The sequence below is a fragment of the Manis javanica genome, chromosome 4 (assembly GCF_040802235.1).
Source record: "Manis javanica isolate MJ-LG chromosome 4, MJ_LKY, whole genome shotgun sequence".
In the NCBI taxonomy this organism is placed as follows: Eukaryota; Metazoa; Chordata; class Mammalia; order Pholidota; family Manidae; genus Manis; species Manis javanica.
In genome coordinates, this window is record NC_133159.1 from 23,744,241 (window position 1) to 23,766,542 (window position 22,302).

The window sequence follows — 22,302 nt, forward strand, 5'->3', positions numbered from 1 at the left end:
CGCCCCCTTTCCTCCGGCCCCGCTCGAGACCCGGCAGTTCCAGGGTCCTAGTCCAGTGGGCGTGGCCTCCGGAGAAAAGACCTCTGTTTTGTGGGGCCGGGAAGTCTCTCGACTGCTGGCCTGTCTGGCTGCTGGACTGGGGGCCAGGGCGGGCGGCGCTCCAGGGAAACCAGAACGGCTGCCGGGGAGAGGGCCGGACGCTCCAGGTTGCGGGCGGGGCGCGCACCCCCACCACACCCCGCCGCCGGCCACGCCTCGAGCCCCCTAGGGCCCCGCTAGGCCGGGGGCCGTCCCGACTCCACCCTAGCCCCGCCTCCTGTCTGGCTCCGCCCATCCCTGGCAGGCTGCGTACCCTATATCCCAGGCCCAGAGAGGCCAGATTGCCCGGCGTCGGACAGCCAGGGGCCAAGCTGGGCCTGCTTCTGGGGGCTGGGGCAGAAGCGAGAGGAATGGGGGCCTCCTCCCGCAGTGTGGGGTCGAGGAGGAGAGTGTCGAGAGCAACAATGGAGCCCTTGACGAGGCGCCCTCTAAACTGCGGACGTATCTCCGAGGCCGACGTGGCTGAGGCAGCCCCGAACACGTTAGCACCCTGGTGTACGCCGGCACAGAGCCGCACGCTGAGGCACCTGGGGCAGAGGTCTCTGGGCCAATGGCCCTACTCCTGAACCCTAGAGGCCGAGGCCACGGTCCTCGGCTGTGTGGACAGCTGATGGTCCCAAATACATGCGCTCTCGTGGCGAGTTCACGGACGCGGGGTTGAGAGAGGCCCATCCCTCTGCAGGGTGAGGGGCAGAGGATGGGAGGCGGAGCTGGTGTCCTGGCGCCAGCCCTCCATCTAGTGGGAAGTCTGGGAATCGCAGGACGCAGAGGTAGGGTTGCGGGAAAGGGTCCATAGCATCCCAATCCTTCCTCTCCCTAGATGTCCCGCTGGCACCACTACCCTGTCCAATCTGCTCCACCTCAAGGATTTGCTCCAGGTAGCCATTGGAAGGTTTTTTTCTCCCCTCTTCCCCCAAAACGCCAAGTCCTGTCCCTTCTTTATAATTATCAATGGGTTATGCCCTCTTCTCTCCATCACAGCTGCCCACCACAGGTTCAGACAGCCACCATCCTTGGCCTGGATCCTGCAGATCTTGCCAATTGCTCCTTCTGCCTCCAATTTTACGCTCTCCCCCATTCATTCTTCTACCAGTCAGCTAGTGTTTCTAAAGCAGAAACCTGGTGGAGTCACTTCCTTGATTAAAATCTTTCGATGACTTCTCATGGTCAAGATGAACTCCAAACCATGGCTTGGGACTCAGGAGACTCCTCATCATCCAGCCCCACCTTGTTCAGTCCCAGCCAGTTCTCACAGGCCAGTTGTCAGTTCTTCACACACGTCTGTTGACTTCCACAATGAGGCCTTCATACCTGCTGTTCCCTTTTCCAGGAACACTTTTTTCCTTGTAGCCTTCAGGGCTCAGTCTGGCAGAAACTCCTCTCCTTAGGAGGCCTTTCCTGACCCGTAGGTGAGTTAGGTGCCAAGGGGCTGAGCTCCTACAGCCTCCAGAGCATCATTGCCCTCTCAGAGGGTACGGTCTGTCAACACCCATCCACTCTTGCATCTTGCGGCCAGGTAATTTATCTAGACGTTGTTTTGTTCCCTTCCTGGTTCCAAGCAGGTAGCCAAGCCCTTTGGTTTTCCTAGCCTCAGGGAACTGTGCAGGGCTGAACACAAAAGCTACTTGAAGTCTGATGGCTCACCCTGACTTTTGAAAAAGCTAACCTCTTGGAAATGACTGTAGTAGGTATTCCTGAGGGACAGGGAGAGAGCAGCTAGGTGCAGAGGGGACAGGAGTGGGAGTCCTGTAAGTGGTGAGGACCTGTGTTCCACAGCCCCTCCTCTGACAGGTGATGGGAGCGGTGAGGGGTGGGGTGCACCTGGGAAGGCTGCAGCCCTAGTTCTAGGGTATGAACCTTAGTGCCCAAAAGTGACGGAGGAATAGCTGAGGGGCCAAACCTCCAGGAACCACATGGACTAAGACAGTGGGCATCTCTGCATGACCAAGGTAAACCAAAGACAGGAGGCACTTCCTCCATGCTAACACCCAGGTGTTAGTTAACACCCAGCAGGTCCTTACACAGCCTGCGGAGTGGGTGGCAGGGGACTCCAGTGATGCTTGAGATTGAATTTTCTGCCAACTCATAGGAAAGGACTTAGAGTGAGTCAGATTGGAGCTGATTTAATGAGAATACAGAAATGGAGTATTTCTTGAGTTTGTGTGCCAAGATTCCTACCTGCTACACATGTCTGTTGTAGCCCCAGTACAGGACTGAGATTGTGTGTGTCTCATTCAGAATTGAATCATCAGGACCCAGCGTGTTGCCTGGCACATAGTAAGTGCTCAAAAGGTATTCATTCAGTTCACTTTTCCTTGGAAAAGTTTGAGAAAGAAATCCTTCTAAAACTCAGGTCTGCTTCAGCAGCCCTCAGAATAAAATCCAAATCCCTGTCATTGCCCACAAGGCCTGCTAGGATTGGAACCTGCCTCCCTTGCGGCCTCATCTCTGCTGCCCATCCTCCCCACACTCTTCTCCCCAGTGAACCACACAATTTGCAATTCCCCAAACTTGCCAGGTTGTTTCATGCATCCGTGCCTTTGCTTAGACACCCCTGCCTTCTGAAGTGCCCTTTCCCCTTTCTCTGCCTGGACTTTCAATTAGCCTTCAAAGCTCAGAGCAAGTGTTTCCTTCTTTAAGAAGTCTTCCCTGACACCAAGTCCCCAACAGCAGAGGAGATCCCTTCTGCTCATGAGCCTATTGCTCATGTCCACATCTGTCTCCCTCTTCCCCAAGCCCTGTCTCCTGGACTGTGGTATTCTCTAGTGTGTAAGTCCTCAGTGCCCAGCACTGCCACGCACCACATAGATTCTCCATAAATGCTCCCTGTTTGCTGAGCGCTACCCCTGCCCCTCCAAGATGTGACCTCAAGCAACTTCTCACTTCTGTAGATCTCTTCTTTCTGCACAATGGGAGGAGTAGAACTCAGTGGTCTATAAGGGGCCTTACTTCCCTTCGTTAGACTCGGAAATGATGGGATGTAAAACACAATTCACCTGTGTGCTCTGCAGGCCAGCTAAGGACAAGGCACGCTAAGACATATGCAGTGTATACATAGCACGCATGCACAGCCACTGGGAGGAAGATCCTGCCAAAATTGCTGCACATGACACTCACACAAAAGTGTACATGGCCTTCTGGATGTGGATTCTCTGTCCTCCCAGCCCCCATCTAAAATTAACCTAGTCCTGACAGAAAAATTCAGTAGCAGCCAGAGCTGCCAGTCCAGCACGTTAATATGCAAGGAATGAGCCGCCTGCAGACTGTATGCCCTGAGGCTGATGTCCTAGGGGGCTCTCTCCTTCCCAGGCCTGCACATGCAACACCCTCCCCCTGTCCCCCAAGCCTAGTTGGGGACACAGTTGGCCTGTGGCAGGGCACAAAAGGCCAGAGCTTTAGCTCTAACTGCTTCCTGGATACCCTCCTCTTGATGTCCTATGGGAACCTTAAACTCCACATTCATTCACTCATCCATTCAATAATATCTATTAAGTTCATATCATGTGTCAGGCAATGGTATTTATGTCAGTGAATATCACCCTGTTCTGCCCTCAGAGGTTCACAGTCTAGTAGGGCAGACACAATAAACAGAAAACAGGTGCTATAATTTCAGGTCAGGAGAAGCAGTGCTGTGAAAGGATTAGGCTGATGTGTTAAAAAATGACTCAGAAGGGCAAGGAGTGGGCAAGAAGGCCCTTTTGGGGAGATGGCATTAGAACTTCAATCAAAAGATAAGGAGCCAGCAAAGCAGACCACCAGAGAAGAGCCTTTCAAGTGGAAGGTACAGCACACGCAAAGGCTCTGAAAAACCATGGAAAGTATTCAAGGAGCAGAAAGGAAGCCATGTGACTGGAGCACCAGCTCAATCAGTAAGGAGAGTGCAGGAGACTCAATCAGATCAATGTGCAGGGACCAGATCAGGCCCCATCTTTTGGGCCCAGTGAGGAACCTTTATTCTAAGAACAACAGGAGGCCACTGGAAGGTTTCGGGCAGAGGAAACAAAATCCATCCCTTCCCCCCGCTTCCCTCCTCCGTGGTATCCTTCTTAGAGTCTGGCTTCCTCATTTTTATGTTGTCAGCACCCAGTTCAGGGTGTGGCATGAGTTGGCATCAGACAACATTTATAGAATAAATGAATGACCAGGTCAGGCTCTCCTGGTTCAAAGCATGACTGAGGGGCCCACAGTGGGTCAGCTGGGCGGCTGGAGCAGCTCAGGATGGGAGTTGCCACAGCTCGATGCTTCTGAGCCCTTTGGTGCCAGGAGGGGCACTGAAGGTGCCTGGTGGCTCCAGCTAGCTGGTAATGAGCGGCCTCACAGCAGTGTTGCTGGCAGCTTCTGAAGGCAGCAACAGATTTGGCAGCTTTTCAGTGTGGGAACTCTGGTAGCACCCTTGGGCCACCAAGGCTTCCCCTGCCCATCCCTGACCCTCTGAAAACTATACAAAGTGATCAAGTCCCTAAGAGATTTCTCAGAGGAGGAATCTAAGGCTCAGGGAGGTTGTTTAACTTGCCCAACCTCACTAAGCAAGTTGGGGGTGGAGCTGCAATCTGAGCACAAGCCTCGTCCCCAAAGTAGACCCCATTCCCTTCCAGAGGGCAGGTGGCCGGGGCTGGGGAAGAATGCCAAGGGGCACAGCCCACCTGCCCATATCTGCATCCATAGGCTGACAAGAACAAGCAGTAGGGCTGGACTCCCGCCCAGACGTGAGTTGGGCCCTGCACTCCCCTCAGCCTCTGTGCTGCCCAAACAGGCTCTAAGCCTCTAAGCTCAACACACCTCCAAGACCCTCTGTGGGGCCTGGAGATGCCCCCTTGTCTCAAGGTCCCCACCCGGGCTCCACAGTGTCCCACAGGCACAGCCCTGGGAGCCCAGGCGGGGCTGCAGGAGCCTGAGCAGGCACAGCTCTCCTTCCCTCCCTCATTAAACCTGCAAGCACATCTGTTCGGTGTCTGGATCTTGCTGGGAATTAGACTCCCACTGCCTGGGGAGAGATGACCTCCCCTCCTCATCTTACCACCGTACCTCACCAGAAACAGGTCTCAGAGAAACTCAAAGGACGCAGATCAGTGATTATTAGGGAGAACGGGAGGCTGTGTGCCTCAGGACTGCGCTCCCACGCGCAGGCTAGTTTGCCCAAGTCAACCCAGGCTGAGCTCTGCCCCTACTGGGTTCCAGCCCCCCTCCCCCACAGTGGGTGGGAAGTGACAAATGAGCCTGAGGAAGTGGAGGGGGTCAGCAATCGATGGCATTGACATGGTGCCCAAATTAAATATTGACTTTCTTGGTTGACTCTAGGGACACCTGGATTGATGGCTGGGGCTGTGTGGTGCCACCAGAGGGGATGGGGACATACTAGCCTGGGGCGGCCCAGTGGGGAGCTGAGGCTTAGGAGGAGGGTTCATCCCTGCTCCTGTCAGGTCAAGGGGTGCAGGGGAAAGCGCTGCAGAAAGCCCAAGGCACTGTGTCAATCTCTCTGTCTTGTGCCCTGGGAACTCACCATGGAGTCGAGTTTCCTCCTCCCAGCAGTCTTACAGCCAAGGTTTCGTTGAGTGCCCATTCCTATCCCTCCGTCCCTGCACCAGCCCACTCCCCTTCTGCGGATGGCCTACAGCCCGACATATGAGCAGAATCAATCTCTGTGATGATATTCATTACCAGGTCTCAGGACCCTGCCTCCCAGGATGGTAGGGCTGGTTATTTTTGGGACCATCATTATGTGGATCTTGGGGAGCGGGTAAGGACAGCCTCTCCATTCCTGCAAACATTCCATCATACTCTCCAGCTTATTCACCTTCCAAGCCTACAGTGGGTCCTGAGCTCTCTCCCTTTTCAAAGCTCCACCTCAACAAATGTCTATTCCGTCTTCATTTCTTCACTTCCCACTCACTCTACAGCCTGCCCCAATATGGTTTCCTGCCGTGCCAGTGACTCTAGTCTAGTTCTTGAATTCTAGTTCTAACTACCCTCTTCCTACTTGAAATTCCCTGTTGACTATCTCTGAGGTATTTCAAGGTCAACATTCCTGAGACTATAAAGTCATGATTGTCTCCCCCAAAACTGGTCCTTTTCCAGTGCCCAGAATCCAGTGGCAGTCATCCATCCAGGTGTGTAAGAACAGAGGCTCACAAGTCATCTAACTTCTTCCCATACTGTCCACCACAGGGCTGACAAATCCCCCACTACATACACACTGACTCTGCGCCTCCCCCAGAGCATGCCCTTAAAGTTTCCTTCATATGGATGGTCTCACTGGTCTCTCTGCATGCACCCTCACTCGTCAGTAACTACCTCCTTCCATATCCCAGCCACCCCGAGCAATCCTATTTATAAATTTGATTGTGCTAGATCTTACTACACTGATGGACAGTGACTGTAATGGGGTATGTGGTGGGGGACTTGATAATAAGGGTGGATATATTAACCACAATGTTGCTCATGTGAAACCTTCATAAGATTGTACATCAATGATATCTTAATAAAATTTTTTGATTGTGCTAGTTCCCCGCTCAACACCCTTCTTGACTTCCCACTAGTCTGAAATGTCAAAACCCTATTGGAGTCTGCCTTGCCCTGGGCACTTAGCATGTATACTGAGGAACCAAGAGGATAGGGGATAGGGGTCTTCCTGGGCCGGCACATAGGAAAATCCAAGTCAGAAAGGATCCAGTGACCTGTCCAAGGTCACATGGCAAGTGAGTGGGGGAGTAGAGACTGAGGGGCAGAGAGGAGCACAGCCCTCAACCCAGGCAAGTTTTGCCCCTGACAACAGAAGGGATGAGTACTCAGCAGGCTCTGCTGCCGCTGTGGTTGCTATTTGAGCAGAACCAACGAGATGATTACTAAACTCCTCAAACCAGATGCTAAGCAAGAAACTACAAGGGTAGGAGGGGAATGCACATCACAGCTGAGATGATAGGGGTGGCCAGTGGAGCCCAGGGCTGGGAAGGATGAAGACAGGCACACAGCAAACCTGAGGTTTTGGGTGGTGGCTCTGAGAAAGGCCTGAGCCGTGATGTGGGGTGGGGTCTTCTGGCACAAGGACAGGGATGGGGGGCTCTGTTTGTGGCAACCCCAAGCCCCAGGCCCCTGCCTGGAGCCAATCAGAGCCCTTCCTTGGGGTTTTCAGATTAGAATTCAGGAGAAAGGCTCTTTCCCTGTGGGGGCGGGTGTCTGAGTGAAGGGAGCTGGGAGAAGGAAACCAGGTGGGCCTGGGGCAGGGCGCTGGGGAGTTGTGGGGGGCGTGAGGAAGCTCGCCTGAAAGAATGAAGCTGACTCAGAGCAGCTGGAAGGGTCAGAACTTCAGGGGCACTCAGACCCTGGGACCTGGTGCCCAGGGCCAGCCACACATGCCCACTGCTGTCCTGGCTACAGCTTGCAACTACTGAGTGAACAAAGTTCCCTTCTGCCTCAGCTGACTGGTATCATGATTCCAACACTCCTGGCCACAAGTCCCAGTAGGCCCTTACAAGCTGTGGGTGTTGCATCCCCCGAGCCTTGGTTTCCTCATCTGTGAAATAGGGGAGTTGCGATACCTACCCTGAAGACTGAGTGAGCACTTTGTACACGTAAGTGCTGAGGCTGCCCAAGAGGAGCAAGGCCAAGGTGATGAGCACAATCACAGGAGCATGGAGGCCTGAAAAAGCCCAGGGCCCGAGGACTCTGCCCCTGCCTCTGACCAGGCTCACAGCAGGCAGGATTCAGAGGAGCCTGAGGGAGCCTGTGCCAGTAAGACCCCCACTCCTCCAGCCCCTCCAGGAGGCCGTTAGCTGAGACACCCCCACCTCAGCAGCCAGCCCCTTCTCCCTCTCCCCCACCCTGGCTCCTATAGCACCCAACTCATCCCTGTGACGTGTCAGCCAGCCCCAGAGACTGCCAGCTCCCCAAGGACCTGCATCTCAGTGTGAGTCCCTGGGGGCAGGGCCCAGCGTATCCATGCTCCTGAATGACCAGGCCAGCAGCCGCACCTGTGGCCCTTGCTCCTGATGCCGCCTGACCACGGAAGAGCCAGGGCCTACTGCGCCATGTCCACATGCTGATTATCCTGATCACTTCTTTTCCTGGGTGCCTGGGAAGTGAGCATGGGTCCATCCACTGAAGTGTGTGAAGAATATACCCGAGCAGTGAATCTCCCACCCTTGCCCTCTGGCACCACACCAACCTAGCCCCTCTACCACACCCCCACCCTAGCCCTGGAAACTGAGGCTCCACCGTGGCTCAGCTCCCTGCTGCTCCCCTGCAGCCACGAAAGCCAGGTCCCAGGAAGCTGAGTCAAGCGTCCTGTCCCATCAGAGAGGGGCTGGTTAAGGGTGGGGCACTCCAATGTCCACCAAGACTGGGCTTTAAATCCCAGCTCTGCCTCTGATGGTGGCCTTGAGCAGGTCACTTTCCATCTCTGGCCTCATTTTCCTATCCACAAAATTGGCAACCTAAAACCTTGCAGCAAGGTTGTTGTGAGGGGTCAAGGGTCATGTGTGGAAGCTCTTAGCACAGAGCACAGCCTGAGACCAATTGTCAAGTGTTAATAGCCAATACTTAAAGAGCTTCTTTGTACCAAGGCCTCACTAAGGCTTTATATGTATCAATTTGTTTCATCCTCATAACAGCCCCTAGGACTAGGCATTATGACCATCTCCAGGTTACAGAGGGGGAAGCTGACATCACAAGGCTCTGCCTCGGCTCCAGCCCTGGTAGTCTGGCCTCTGGGCCCCAGTGAACAGCAGCCATGACTATCAAAGTCACTGGAGAAGGCCAGCTGCAAGGGTTCCATCCCATATTCCCAGACCCCAACAGGGCAGGAGATGTGTCCAAGGTCACCCAGGGAGTCAGGGGCAAAGATGGGGTGAGAGCCCAGGCACCCCCTCCCAGTCAGGGCTGATCTGGCCCCATCACACAATTTGATGACAATGAGTGATGTGAACCAAGGAGAAGGAGGAAAAACAGTTGGGGTCCCAGGGCTGGGCCTTCACCTGGATGAAGCAAAGAGTTCAGCAGCAAAATCCACAGAGTAAAGTTTATTCCCAACAAAGTTCCCCTCCACCCTCCCCAGCCCGGGACAGGGACAGACAGGCTGGTGTGAAGATGGAGCTCCAGTGGCTGAGGGGCCTCTGAGAAAAAGGGAAGGGCCCCGGCCCCCCAAGTCACGCCACATCTGGCTCCCCCAGCCCAGCCAAGTCCACTGCACCTCCCTGCCCAGCCCTTGGGAGAGGGGAGGGGGCGCTGGCTCCTGGGTAGTTCCAAAGTGGAGTGTGAAAATAGAGAGATATATATATTTATACGCAGTGTGCAGTCCGGCGTGGTGCTCACACCTCTGTCTGGAAGTCCCCATCAGGTGGTTCTGTGGGCTCCCAGGCTGTGGCTCGGTGCAGGGCCAGCCGTTCTCGGGGCTTGGGGGGCAGCGAGCCCAACGTCATGGACTTGAAAGTGCTCCAGCTCTGATGTCGCCGCTGTTGGGACAAGCCAGGATGCTCCCCAGGGCTGGGCTTCTCCTGCGGGGGAGTGGGAAGGGCCCGTGGAAACGGGCCAGTACCCTCTTTCCCATGACGCGGGTGAGCAAACTGAGGAGGCCAGAGTTACTGAGCAATCGGGCGCCAAAGTGGGGCTCAAATCCAGATCCGTGTGGCTCCAGAGTTGGGTTCCTGACCTCTGTGCTCCGAATGGCCCCCTCAGACCATGGGTCTTGTCTGCCCACCCACCTCAAGACCCTCGTGGAGCCTCTGTCAATGCTATCCATCCCTACCCAGCCCCCGAACTGCTGCCTAAGCCACGGGCAGGCCCTTGGCGAGACAGGCTGAGGTGGTCCAGGCAGGGGGGAGAGCAGAGAGGGAATGAGTCCCTCAGAGCCCACTTAACCCCACCTAGCCCAAGGGGACTTACTCTGGACATGCTCCATTCAGCTGTCCCACCTGAGGACACACTCCACCGCTTCTCCCTCTGCAATGGGGGCCACGGGTCAGGGTCTGACCCCAGGGGCCAACACGCTAGATCGGGCCTTGAGCTTCAGGCAGGGAAAGCCACGGAGGAGCCCTCACCTTGGCCGTGGACTGACTGCGGTAGCGGTCAAAAGTGTGGAACTTCTGATTGAGCTCGTGGTAGAGTTCTGAGTGTCGTTTCCGGGTGTGCATCACCTTCTGGGAGCCACAGGATGTCAGAAGAGGTGTTCTCCCCTGGGGCAGCCCTGTGAGCCTCACCCGCCCCTGCCCAGGGCCCTCAGCATGTTGAAGCCCCACATGCCCGCCTGCTGCTGGCCCTCTGGGACAAAGCCTGGCTCTCTCTCCACCCCAGAGCTGGGGGCGTGGGCAGGGAGAGGACGTTAGGAAGATCCCGAAGAAGCCATAGGCTTGGGGTCCTGGGGTCAGGCTCTGCAATGGGGGTTGGGCTAACTTGGGGCACGGACCCCCCAGGGACACCACAGATAGATGCCCCCATTGCAAACACATGCACACACGCACTGAACCTACCTCAAAGTCCAGGTCTGAATACCGTAACTTCTTTCGCTGCAAAGGAGCACCAGGCAGGCAGTGGAGGAGAAGAAAGCTTTTTACCACATGCACAGGCCTTAGAGACCAGACTCTGGTAACCCAGGGTATGCTTGCTGCACCCACCCCCCACCCCTCAGACCCAGAAGTTAGGAAACCTTAGAGGGCAGCCCTTGGGTATGAGGAGCCGAGGCACTACTCTGCCACAGGGCTGCAGCTCAGGCCCCGGGTCCAAACTCCCTGCTGCCCCTACAAAGCCTGCACGTCTGAACCTGCAGGCAGACGCTCATGCGGAGCACACACACACACTGGTGCACACACACACGCATGACTGCACACGGACCAAATGTCACAGTGCAAGTTTCCACTGTGGCAGGGACACAGATTCCAACACAGGATCACAGGGCAGACGCTCCTTTCTGTGTCTTCTCTCTACCCCTCTGTCCCATCTTGCCTCGTTCTCCCTGCCAGCCACAGGCTCCCTTCTCTCTGCAGCCCTCCACTTATCCTGCAAACACAAGGACTCAGGTTTTCAGGCCTTCCTTTGACTCCACCTCCCCTTTTCCTGATGAACCAGGCCCTGCCTCCCTGGCCTCCCTGGCCCCTCCTGCCTCTCCAGACCCTCACTTTCCAAGACCACCTTCAAGGCTCCAATGACCTACAGTCTCCAGTGCCACTCAGGGAGGCCTTAGTGTCTTGGAATGTTGGTACCAGGTGTGTACATGAGACCAAAGCCAACTTTTGCAGGTTACACTGGGGAAACAGATCCAGGGAAGAGAAGGGATTTGCCCCAAAGTCCTCAGGGGTGACGCTAAGATCACCATCCAGAGCTCCCAAGGCCCAGGCCCACAGACATGCTCGCCACCACTGGCCTTCATGCCACCGTGCCCCCAGTCCTCCTTCTTCCCTGCCTCCCTTCCCCACCACCCATCCTGGCTTCTCAACACTGGGCCTTCCTCTCTCTACCCTGGACCTTCTCCTGCCTCTCACCATGCACATGTTTTGTCCTCCATGTTCCCAGCCACATCTGTCCGTCTGGAGGCAGCAGGACACCTCTCCCCGTCCCCCAATATCCACAAGGCAACACACACACACAGGCCCAACTGATAACACTCGGAATTCCCCACCCCAACCTGCTTCTCCACCTCCAACGCAGTGCCCACACCAGAATTCTGGGTATCATTCTTGACCCCTCAAGACACTGCACATTTATTGCTACTTCCCACACAAGGAAGGAGCCCAATGCCGGCCCCTCCTCAGTGGCCCAGCCACAGCCACGTGTCCACAGAACAAAACTTGCCACGCTGAGCGCACCCCTCCCCAGTGTCAGCGTCGGGTTTTCTGTCTTGGTTACGCCTTCCTGTTCTGCCATCTGCAGCAGAAGCAGGCACCAAATGTTCAAGAAACATTTTGGGAGACAAACTATACACTTGCGAACCCCCTAGCTGCTAACTTACTTTCCTCTGTGTGGAGGGTGGGGAGGTTTCTGAGGCCAAACATGAGCAGCCAACAGTGTCTGAGCCGTGATTCCTGCCTCTTTCCTTATCTACATCCCCCTCAGCCCTCCAACCAGAATTCCAGAATGTTCTAGAGTTCCGCAGTGGGCCACTACCACCTGCTTGATTCCCTGCGGGAGCAGGCCCAAGGCAACCAGAGGGAAGGTGGGGCACCCACAGAAACACACAGGCAGGGACAGAGAGGGGCTTACATTCTCTCAGGAGAGGGTTGGTCACCACCGGCCTGTGGGCAGTGCCTGAGGCTGCTTTCAGGGATGGTAACAGCAGCAATTATCTAGCACTTTCTACCTGTTCCACACAGACATTTATGTTTCCTAACAATTAGCCCTCGAAACAACTCTACAAACAGGTTGCTGTGTTATCCCCACTTTACAAATGAGGAAACTGAGGCTTAATGAGATTAAGGCTAAGAAAGATTAATGGGGGCTCAGAGGGAGATGCTGCTGAAGATGTCACTGATAATTAGCAGTTCCCAGATCCGAACTCAGACCTGTGTGACCCTGAGACTGACTCCCAGCCCCTACAACATGGCTTCCCTAACAATACAGCCCCTGACCTGAGCCCCAGGCCCCTTAAAGGGAGACCTATCCTAAGCAGCACTCCCAGGTAGGCACTAAACCAAATGTGAATGCACAGAGAAGGACACCCTCGGCACATGAAGTTCAAGCCCATCTGAGGAGCTCAGAGAAACTGGGATTCCCCTGGAGCCCTCATGAGCAGGAACAGAGGGAGAAATGCACAGTGCACACACTCCCGGGGGCTCTGAACAAAGGTGCTGCTCTGGGGAGGCTGCTGGGTGTCCCTTCCCGACTGCTGCCTGTGACTCAGTCTCAGGCACATGGGTACAGGCCTCCCTCCCCCACCCCACTCCCTACAGCCCTCACCTCCAGAGAGCCCAGCTTCATGGTGGAGCCTGGCACGGTACGGGGCATGGTTCGGCTGCGCTCCCCTGGCTCGGACACCTGGCGGGCACTGGGCGTCGGTGGTGGTGGCTGGAAGGTCATCCCGTATGGGTTCTGCAGAGCCCCATAGGCAGGGCCCAGCCCCAGGCCAGAGTGGTCCACAGACAGGAAGCTGGGGTAGCCTTCGGTGTGGGCCAGTGTCTTGGAGGCCCTCCGGGGGGTACCCTCAGGCCGGGCCCTTGGGGGGTCCTCACCACCTCCACCCCCGCCACCAGGTTGTAGACTCAGAGTCCGCCGGGGCAGCACCATGTAGTCCCCCTCGGAGCCTGGCTCGGTGGGCCGCAGCCATGTGAGGTCTAGCTGCCGCAGGCCACCCTCCCCACACATGTACACGGGGTTGGCCTCCTGTGGGGGTGGCGGCTCCCCCAGCCCTGGTGAGGCTGCCATGGGCACCAGGATATTCCCAGGCAGTGGTGAGAAGCTGAGGCCTCCCTCAGGACCCATAAGGCAGGACTTGGGTTCCTCATCCTCGTCCAGGGACAGGCGGGACAGTGTGCCCGTGATGGTAGATGGGTTGCAAGTGTTGACCTCCTTGAACAGAACTGGGGGCAGGAGTGGGAAGGAGGTGAGTCCTGGGGAGGAGAAGTCCCTAAGTGCCCCTCCCAGGCTGGCAGGCACCAAGCCTCCAAGCTTGGATAGAGGAGGAAACTGAGTCCTAGAGAGATGACTTGGGCAGCTGGTACACACTCCAGAGGGGTCAAGACGACAGCTGGCCCAGAGCCCCACAGCAAGGCAGGGCAAGGAACAAAGGCAAGGCCCAGCTCCCACAGGTCAGTTCCTGGCATAGTCCTGACCTCTGACCCCACAGCCCCAAAGCTATCAAAAGGGTCTTGCTCCTCCCACCTCCTGGGTAGCTCTTCTGCAGGAGACAGTACTAGAAAGAGATTCTGCTAAAAATCGGAAATGATAGGATAATATAATAGCCACTATGTACTGAGCACCCAGCTAAGCACTTGATGTCCCCTAATTAATTTAAAGCTCAAAGAGGTAAGTTATTTGCTCAAGTCGTACAGTAAGTGCTATTCACTGCCTTGAATCTGATTTACAGCTGTCTGACTCCAAAGCTAAACCCCACAGCCATAACCCACCAGGGCCTCCCATGGGGCTGGGGGCCCTCCCTTCTTACGTACCCCTGGGGGCCGATCTCAGCTCTGCACTGGCAGACTCACCTGTCTGACAAGCCAGATCCACGTCCTTTTCAAAGTCTGACTATAGGCAGAGAGGAACAGAGCAGGTGGGCAGAGAGTGGATCAATGTATCAGGGTGGGGGGAGGAGGCACACACCTGCCCTGGGATCCACCCAGAGGTGCTCACGACCCAACAGAGTCCAAAGGGCCCAGCATGTTCTACTCCAGCCCCAGCTGACAGGTGGGGAAACCGACTGGGGGAAAGACTTGCCCAGTTCCAACCAGATGCCAGTGGCTGAGCCTGAATCAAACCTCGTCTCTGTCCCCTCACTCTCATGGATGGGAAGGTAAGGTGCTTGGGGTAAGGAGCTCGAGGGGGCACACTCAGAACCCACCCGTGCTCTGCCCAGGCCTCCTCACTCACCAGGATCTGCAGCTGCCCGTTCTTACACGAGTCGGGGGAGTCTTCACTCTCATCACCCCGGCACATGCCCATCTGGCACTTCACCACGTCCTGGACCTGGGGGCAGTGGGTACCTATTGGGGCTGAGGCCACAGGGCCCCTGGCCACAGCTGGCTGAGCCTCCCACCCCAGGCACCCAGGCAGGTGTGGAAGGAAGAAGTACATCCAGTGTAGGGGATGTCAGAGGGAAGGAGGAGCCCTAGGAGGCCAGGAGGCCAAGGCCAAGGTGCCCTAGGCTATCAGCTGCCACACCGAGGGCTGCTTAGCTGGAGGCCTGGTCAGGACCCTCAGTCCTCCCCATCTGCACAGCGTGGAGAAGCCAGAGGACTGGTGTGGGGAAGTGGACAGGCAGGGCCAGGAGAAGCCCAGCCCCACCTCTCGGCGCAGGAAGCAGTGCACAGCAGTGATGACAAAGCCCTGCGCAGAGTTGAAGACAGCGAAGAGGGCCTGGAAGAGGACGGAGCGACGGTCCGTCATGGCCAGGACAGCGGACATCCAGGTGAGCGCCAGCAGGGGCAGCACCACGCAGGAGCTCCAGAGTGAGGCCCTGAGGACGGCAGCACAGGATCCATCAGGTGACACTGGGGGACAGCACTCAGCCTGGGGCCCTTAAGCTGCCCAAGACTGGCAAGGCCCCAAACTACAAGACCTCAGTAATGTCCCCAAGCAGAGAAGGGTTGAGGAGCTGGAGGCAGAGAAACAGAGAACAGAGATAGCAGAGAACTGTGGGGCCAGAGCAGGGACTAGGGGTGGAGGGGGACAGACACAGTGGGACTGAGCCAAAGACAGAGGCAGCATCAGGGGACAAAGACAGACAAGGTAGGAAGAGACGGTGGCAGAGAAGAAAAGGAGGGGGACAGATGCAGAGGCCATGAGCGCCAGCCCCAATCTGCACAGAATCACAGGCCTGGGCCAAGTCCCCAGAGATCCTGGGAGAAGAGGAGAGGAAGAGAGACAAGGAGAGGTAACAGACAGCGAGAGGGCACAAGCCAGGCAAAGCACACAGAAAGATTCAACAGGCAGAGCCCAGGGAGGGCGTCCCAGAGCACAGATCTCTGGGGAGAAGTGGGGCTGGGGCCAGGGCTGGGGAGGCTCTTTTCCTTCAGCCCCCCAAGGAGCAGGTACCAAGCTCCCAGGGGCTGCTCAGAGCTCTGGGCAGAAAGATCACAGAGGAGAGGGAGCTGGGGGTACAAGCAAGGGTCAGGTCCAAACCCGCACATCCCCACCTCCTTGACAGGAGAGGGCAGAGGAAAAAAGGCACATGGGCCCTGGCATCTAGGCACCAGTGCCAGCCTGCCCCCCCTGCCAGCTAAAGCCCACATGGGGGTCAGTCCTGCCCCACTGGGCCAGGTGCCACACCCAGCCCACTCTGCCTCTTGGGCAGCCCCGGCAGGAGTCAGGCAGGGATGGGAACAGCTCTGGGCAAGTGAGAGAGATGGGCAGGGAGCCAAGACTTGCCCTGGGCAGAGCAGTACAGGGCTGTTCAGTCTGGCAGGGGGTGGGCACAGCAGTCTCCACGGCCCCGGGGGGCAGAGCCAAGACTAAGAGAGGGCCTAATCACAGTCATAAGTGCTACCATTGATTAACCACCAATTCTCTGCCAGGCCCTATGCTGAACACTTTACATACATTAGTTCACACTGTGATCAAAACAACTCCAATAAACAGGCATGGGGATTATTATCCCAATTTACAGATGAGGAAACTGGAGTGTGCCCAGCTGGGAGAGAGAGGCAGAGCTGGGGTGCAGACCCAGCTTGGCTGCCTCCAAAGCCCAAGCTTTTAACTGCTGGTTCTGAGTGCCTGGGTCAGAGCGGCAGACGGCAGCCCAAGTGAGAGGGAGCGTTCTGCTACACAGAGCTTCCCGGAGATGGTGCCAGCCACCTCCAGAGGCAGTGAGCTCCCTGACCCTGGAGGTGTACAACATAAAGCCGGACCCCCGCTGGTCAGGGAGACTCAAATGGATTTCCACCATGGGCTGCAGGTTGGGCCTGAGGCCCTTGTGGATTTGTTCATCCTTCTCCTGTATAGCTGGGATTTTTAAGACTCTCAGCTGCCAGGGCAGCAAACATCTCAGTGAAATAATTCTCTACCTTTAAGATTCTCTGTCTCTCAACTGATTGTGAGATTCAGTGACTCTGAATCCGAAGTCTCAGATTCTATGACAGATGATAAGACCCTGTGATTCACTCATTCTAACATTCTTAGCTCCTGATTGTCTTATTCTAAGATTCTATCACTCTAATTCTAAGGTTCTATGGACTTAGAAATTCTAAGGGCCTAAGATTCCATGAGCTTCTGTAAGTTGGGAGTGTAGGGAGGGGACTGTGGCTGTGCCTGGATAAAACAGAAGCTGGGAGTGCAGCAGGGGCAAGGAGCAAGCAGTGGGCACAGGAACCCAGCATTTTCTGAGAGGCACAGACATTCACTCCTCATTGTGGTTTGCCACCTCGAAGTGGAGCCCTTCAGAGTGTGTGGCAGCTGATGGGGCAGAACAAGCTTTCCAGGGCTCTGGGCTGAAATCCCTCCCCCACCCCACCATTGGCACTGCCCCCCATTCTTTTGCCCCGCCCACTCCCACCCCAGCCCCGGGGGGCACAACTAACATGGCGTTCCTGGCCGAGGCTGAGCTGAGCAGGGGGCTGGGGACCGCTCCACACGCTGAGCAGGGGAGGAGCAGGCTGGCCCAGGGGCACCGCTCCGACCTCGGGGGCGGCACAGACACGGGAGAAGGGGGGAAAACACATGGGAAGTGGGAGGAGACAGGGCAGTGTGAGCCCCAAGTAGGGTGGGAGGGGGAGGGCAGATGAGAGAGAAAGAGGTGGGTTAGGGTGGGTGAGGGGGCTGCAGCTGAGCATCTGGGTGCCCACCCTGCCTGCGCCCTTGATGTACCAAGGTCAGGGAGCCCTGGTTGTATCATCAAACCCTGAGTCTCCAAGAACCCTCCCTCCCACACCACTTCCCACAAGGCCAAGCACAGAGACACCCCCTTACCCGGCCCTCTGCTTCTTGGACTTGTCTGAGATGCCATCACGTGCCATGAGCTTGTTGAAGACAATGATTCCAATGAGCATATTCACCTGAGGGCACAGTGCGGTGGGCATCAACATGTGCCCCCCTGGCAAGGGAACCCCCAGGTGGAAGCTAAGAGTGCAGGAAGGAGGTAGATCCCCCGGGGCCACGCCCTCCCAGGACACTGAAGGGGCACGTACCAGTACAATGACTGCTGCAGGGCCCACAAAGGCATAGAGCAGGCCACCCTCCAGGGAGAGCCAGCAGCTGGATTGGGGGGAGACAGGGACTGTCAGACACCCAGCGGCTTGCTCCCCATCCTCAAACACCATCTCTCAGTGACCCCTGGGCTGCCAGGCCCATGTTACCAGTGGGGCCGAGCCCCAGGCACGGTTTACAGGGATGGCTCCTGTTGAGCCTTGGTTTCGCCTCGAACAAAGGCCCGCCCCTGGGACTACCGTGGGGATCAAACAAGGGTGACCCCTGAGCAAAATGGTTCTTAGAGATTATCCAATCCCTCTACAGTCAGGGAAACTGGGGCTCAGAGACCAGGAAGAATTTGCCTGAAGTCTCACAGCAGGCATGGTCCAGGACTGCAGCCTGAGAAGACCTAATGCCCAGTCTGGTGCCCTAACAGGTCCACTGGCCCCCGCTGCCCACCATGGGAGGCCCACGTACTAGCTGGATGTACCATATCCTTTGGTGCGGGTAAAACCGACAGACACAGCCACCACCAGGGCAGGCAGACCTGGGGGAGCAGGGGGGACACAGTGAGACAGCTGCCGGACCTCAGAGCCAGCTCATCCTCCTAGACCCCCAGCTCAGCTGTACCCTGTGCCCAGAGTTGGGCAGGGCCACTGAGTGGGGCCAGGGCCACTGAGCCACTGCTGCTGCTCCTGACCCCAAGGCCCCGTGACAGAGTCCAGCGCAGCCAGGCTCACCCCAGCCCAGGCAGAGGAAGCGCTTCCGAACGAGGCGGGTGCGCATGCGTCCGATGACAGCCAGGTAGGATTGCCAGGCCTCAGTGAGCACCCAGCAAAAGGAGGAGAGGAAGAAAAAGTGCAGGAAGGCAGCCGTCATGGTGCACACACCCTGTGGGGAGAGGGGGGAGGTGGCCCTGAGCAGCCGTCAGGGCGGGCGGCGCCAGGCTTCCCACACCCGCTGCTGGGCGCTGCCACGGCCGCCTACCCGAGCTCCGCCCCCCACAGAGCCCTGCCAGGCACCCCCATCTTTCTGCACCCACACACAGCACGACACAGGCCCGGTGACACACACGCAGCACTCAGCATCCGGGAGGCGGGTGGGCAGGCCACCCACGCACAGACAGGGCTGGCAGGGAGGGGACAGAGCACCTGCCACGTCACGGCTGGGTGGGCCCCATGCCTGGCACTCGCCATGCTGGCACTGTGCGGAGAAGGCTGAGGGGGCACAAGGGAGAGCCGGCACAGATCATCCATAGGCAGGTGGCGCAGGAGGCCTCACTCGGGCTCCCACACGCCTGCAGACACGAGGAGGCCCAGGCTCCACAAATGCCACCCGTCCAACACGTGTGCACACAGGCACTCAGCTCACGTACACATTCGCAGATGTACAGACATTCGTCACTTGAGTACACATACACCCCCTCTCCAACGCCCTCACGTATGCTCACACACTATTTCCCACACACCCCCTCACCCAACACACAGCTTGAGTGTGTACAAACACCCGTCCCTTGAGTACACACACACACCAACACGTGCCGTCACCCCCAAACACTCTCCACCCTCGCCCCTGTCCCCCCTCCCACTGAGGCACCCCCATGAGCCTGCACCTGCCTTGCTCAGCACCCGAGACTGGCCCACAAGGATCAGGATATTGGATGCTAGGATGGACAGGCAGAAGTTCAGCAAGATGATGGAGCGTTCCGATTTTATGAACCTGAGAGGGCACAGAGGGCAGAGACAGAGGAGCTAGCTGCCCCACCCAACCTGGGGTAGCTGGCCACCTCCTGCCCACCCCACCCAGTGGCCTACCTACCTCCAGAAGGCGGCATAGATGGCAAGGAGGGTGAGCAGTGCCATGCAGGACACGGCACAGCCAATCACAAGGGGGACCGAGGGGGAGCCTGCCAGCTCCAGGGTCTGGGGGGAGATGATCAGGCAGTCCGACAAGTCACTGGGAGAGGACAGTGGCCGGGGTGCCCTCACCCACCCACTTGCTGCCTAGTACAGACTGGTACCTGCACCCTCATCACACCCACAGGCAAAGGGGACTCAGTGTAGACCCAGTTACACACATGGATGCATACTTACACTCACCCACACACAACCAGACATGCACACATGTGTTTACCATGAGATCACCCACCACCACACCTCCCCCCAGGCACATGTGTCACTGTGAGCACCATGCCCCTCGGGTGGTGCAGACATCCATGTGCCATCTCACAAAAGCACCTGCTCAGCGGCACATGCGGGATCACCCAGGTCCCTGCCAACACCAGTACAGATGGCCACAACTCCCCTGCCCAGACCAGGCACTTCCCTCCCACTCACCAGGTCCTTGGGCGGCTGGGCCAGCACGGCAAAGGTAGACAGGTACTGGCACTGGCAGCGGGTGTGGGCTGCCTGTGTCTCCAGGGTCTGGCAGCTCTCAGTGTCCCAGTCCCCAGAGCTGGCATCTCTTGGGTGAGCAGAGAGATAGAGTGAGCCCCGGGCCAGCTCTGTGGCCCCATCCTTAGTGCTGGCCACTGCCCAGGGCAAGGCCACATCCAAGAGGCAGGCAGTTGGGAGCCCCAGGATGTGCCCTTGATCCCTTAGGCCAAGAATGGCACCAAGGAACCCTCTAGCCTTCCAGGCAGGGGAGGAATCCTAGGGCTGCACCCTTCCCCACACAGAGCCCCTGCCCAACTCACGCTCTGGCGTAGTCCCAGCTGGCACAGCGGGGATCCGTCGTGCCCTGGGGAACAGGAGATATGAGCTCAGTGTGGGGTGGTGAGCCCACCACTGCTCCTGCCACAGCAGGCCCCACACAGGTCAGAGGCCCAGCCTGCTCTCAGGGAATCAGGCCACCCATGTTGGGGTCTACCCGGGGTCCCTTCTTGGCCCCCACTCACGTTGATGATGTAGGAGAGCTCCACTGTGATAAGGGGCTCAGCTGGTGGCTGGGTGGGAGGCCGCACTGTCACTGTCATCACCCTGGAAGTGACGGCCAACGGGGGCCTGGAAAACAGGTACCGAGGTCAGCTCCTGCCAATGGGTGCCCAGACTCAGTTGGGAACCTGAAGGTGCTTAGGATTGGGGACAGGATGATACCAGGGGCCAAGGTCAGGGGCATGCCTCCAGTTTGGTGTGGCCCAAGACTTTGGCTGGGGTCCAGAGCTCAAGCCAACACCCCCAAACCCTCCTTGAAGCTTCTGGGGGCTGCGTGGACATCTTTGAGAAGCAGCTGTGTCCAGAGCCAGTCAAGTGGTCCCAAGGCTATAGAAGGCTGCAGACGGATCTGTGTAGCCAGCACAGGCTCAGTCCTCCTCCTCTCACCTGGGCCTCCCGGGACCCTCAGCAGCCCCATCCACCCTTCCCAGGGACTCACCTAGGGGGTGGCAGGATGAGGCCAAGGGTGCGGTAGAGCACAGCACCAATCACGAAGTAGGAGGAGGACTCATCAGGGTCTGCCGGGAGGAGGCGCTGGTGGGAGTGCCCTGGGCCAGGGGGCACTGTTCCTGGGCTCCGTCCCCTGCCAGGGCTGCCTGCTGCTCCAGACGCAGCCAGCTTTCCTGGGGAGGAGAGGCTGAGCACCTCCTTGGGCAGGAAGAGGCGATCCTCTGAGTGCCGCACCCAGTCCTTCATGCCCCGGCGGCCCCGCATGGGGAACGTGATGTCGCTAGACACGGCTGAGACGGGCTCTCGCTGAATGCTGATCACTGCAGCGGGAGGAGGTTGGGCAGACCACAGCAGAGACAGACAGGGGATGGTCACAGAGGAAGAGATGGATGTGGTAGAGACAGACATCAGGAAGGCAGAGGCAGACACCGAGGTTGGAACAAACACAGGTAGGGAGACACATACACAGAGAAACGACACAGAGATGGAGGAGAGGAAGAAACATGGAGAAATACATCAAAAGAAGGAGTTATATGAGGGAAAGACAGGGCCGAGAGAAAGAGCAAGAGAAAAATAGGAGAAGCCCTCAGAAACCATCCCTCCGCCATGGTGGCCTGGGTTCTGCAACAGCCAGCACCCCTCCCCAACCAGCTTGCCCGTACCCAGGTTGTCTGTCACAATCAGAGAGCTCTGGAAGGCCTTGAGAGCATCGCCCACCAGGTGAATGAAGTCCTCCACAACACGAAGCAGGTGCACAGAGCCAGGGGACACCTGGAGGCAGAGTGTGTAAGGGCCCAAGGCAGGGGTAGGTCACAGGGAGGGACAGAAGCCTCCCCAGCCCTCACCTGCTGAGCATCATCCCATTTGTCCTTGTTCTCGGCATCCACCATGAAGCTCACCACCTGGAAGAAGCGCTGGAGAGAGAGCAGTGAGTGTCAGGAGGTCCCAGGCCCAGGGACGGTAGGTTCCCCAGCACAGCCAGACTTGCCACTCCCAGCAGACTCTACCATAGGGGCCTGGCCTCCCCTTCCATCTAGGGCTTCTGCACCTTCTCTCCCTT

At 57.4% G+C, this 22,302-nt stretch overlaps 1 protein-coding gene across 24 annotated transcripts in view; it reads right to left on the reverse strand.

Annotated features, from left to right (window-relative positions):
- Nucleotides 1–9,104: 9,104 nt before the first annotated feature.
- The window catches only part of ADGRB2 (adhesion G protein-coupled receptor B2), a 36,203-nt gene continuing 23,005 nt past the window's right edge, over nt 9,105–22,302 (reverse strand). For 8 of the 24 annotated variants that reach the window (XM_037010749.2, XM_037010738.2, XM_073233562.1 and 5 more), the window contains 21 exons: nt 22,088–22,156; nt 21,905–22,013; nt 21,232–21,562; nt 20,756–20,861; nt 20,555–20,598; nt 20,196–20,322; nt 19,678–19,781; nt 19,476–19,578; nt 18,600–18,750; nt 18,337–18,406; nt 17,859–17,925; nt 17,641–17,726; nt 17,253–17,351; nt 15,022–15,193; nt 14,608–14,703; nt 14,226–14,265; nt 12,979–13,598; nt 10,560–10,595; nt 10,131–10,229; nt 9,976–10,032; nt 9,105–9,587 (listed from right to left, as the gene is read on the reverse strand). In XM_037010749.2, coding sequence (XP_036866644.1) covers nt 9,402–9,587; nt 9,976–10,032; nt 10,131–10,229; nt 10,560–10,595; nt 12,979–13,598; nt 14,226–14,265; nt 14,608–14,703; nt 15,022–15,193; nt 17,253–17,351; nt 17,641–17,726; nt 17,859–17,925; nt 18,337–18,406; nt 18,600–18,750; nt 19,476–19,578; nt 19,678–19,781; nt 20,196–20,322; nt 20,555–20,598; nt 20,756–20,861; nt 21,232–21,562; nt 21,905–22,013; nt 22,088–22,156 — 2,772 coding nt within the window. In that variant the 3' untranslated portion in view covers nt 9,105–9,401. The remainder of the gene's footprint in view (nt 9,588–9,975; nt 10,033–10,130; nt 10,230–10,559; nt 10,596–12,978; nt 13,599–14,225; nt 14,266–14,607; nt 14,704–15,021; nt 15,194–17,252; nt 17,352–17,640; nt 17,727–17,858; nt 17,926–18,336; nt 18,407–18,599; nt 18,751–19,475; nt 19,579–19,677; nt 19,782–20,195; nt 20,323–20,554; nt 20,599–20,755; nt 20,862–21,231; nt 21,563–21,904; nt 22,014–22,087; nt 22,157–22,302) is intronic. The other 16 variants (XM_037010752.2, XM_073233559.1, XM_073233556.1 and 13 more) reach the window with 10 other exon arrangements.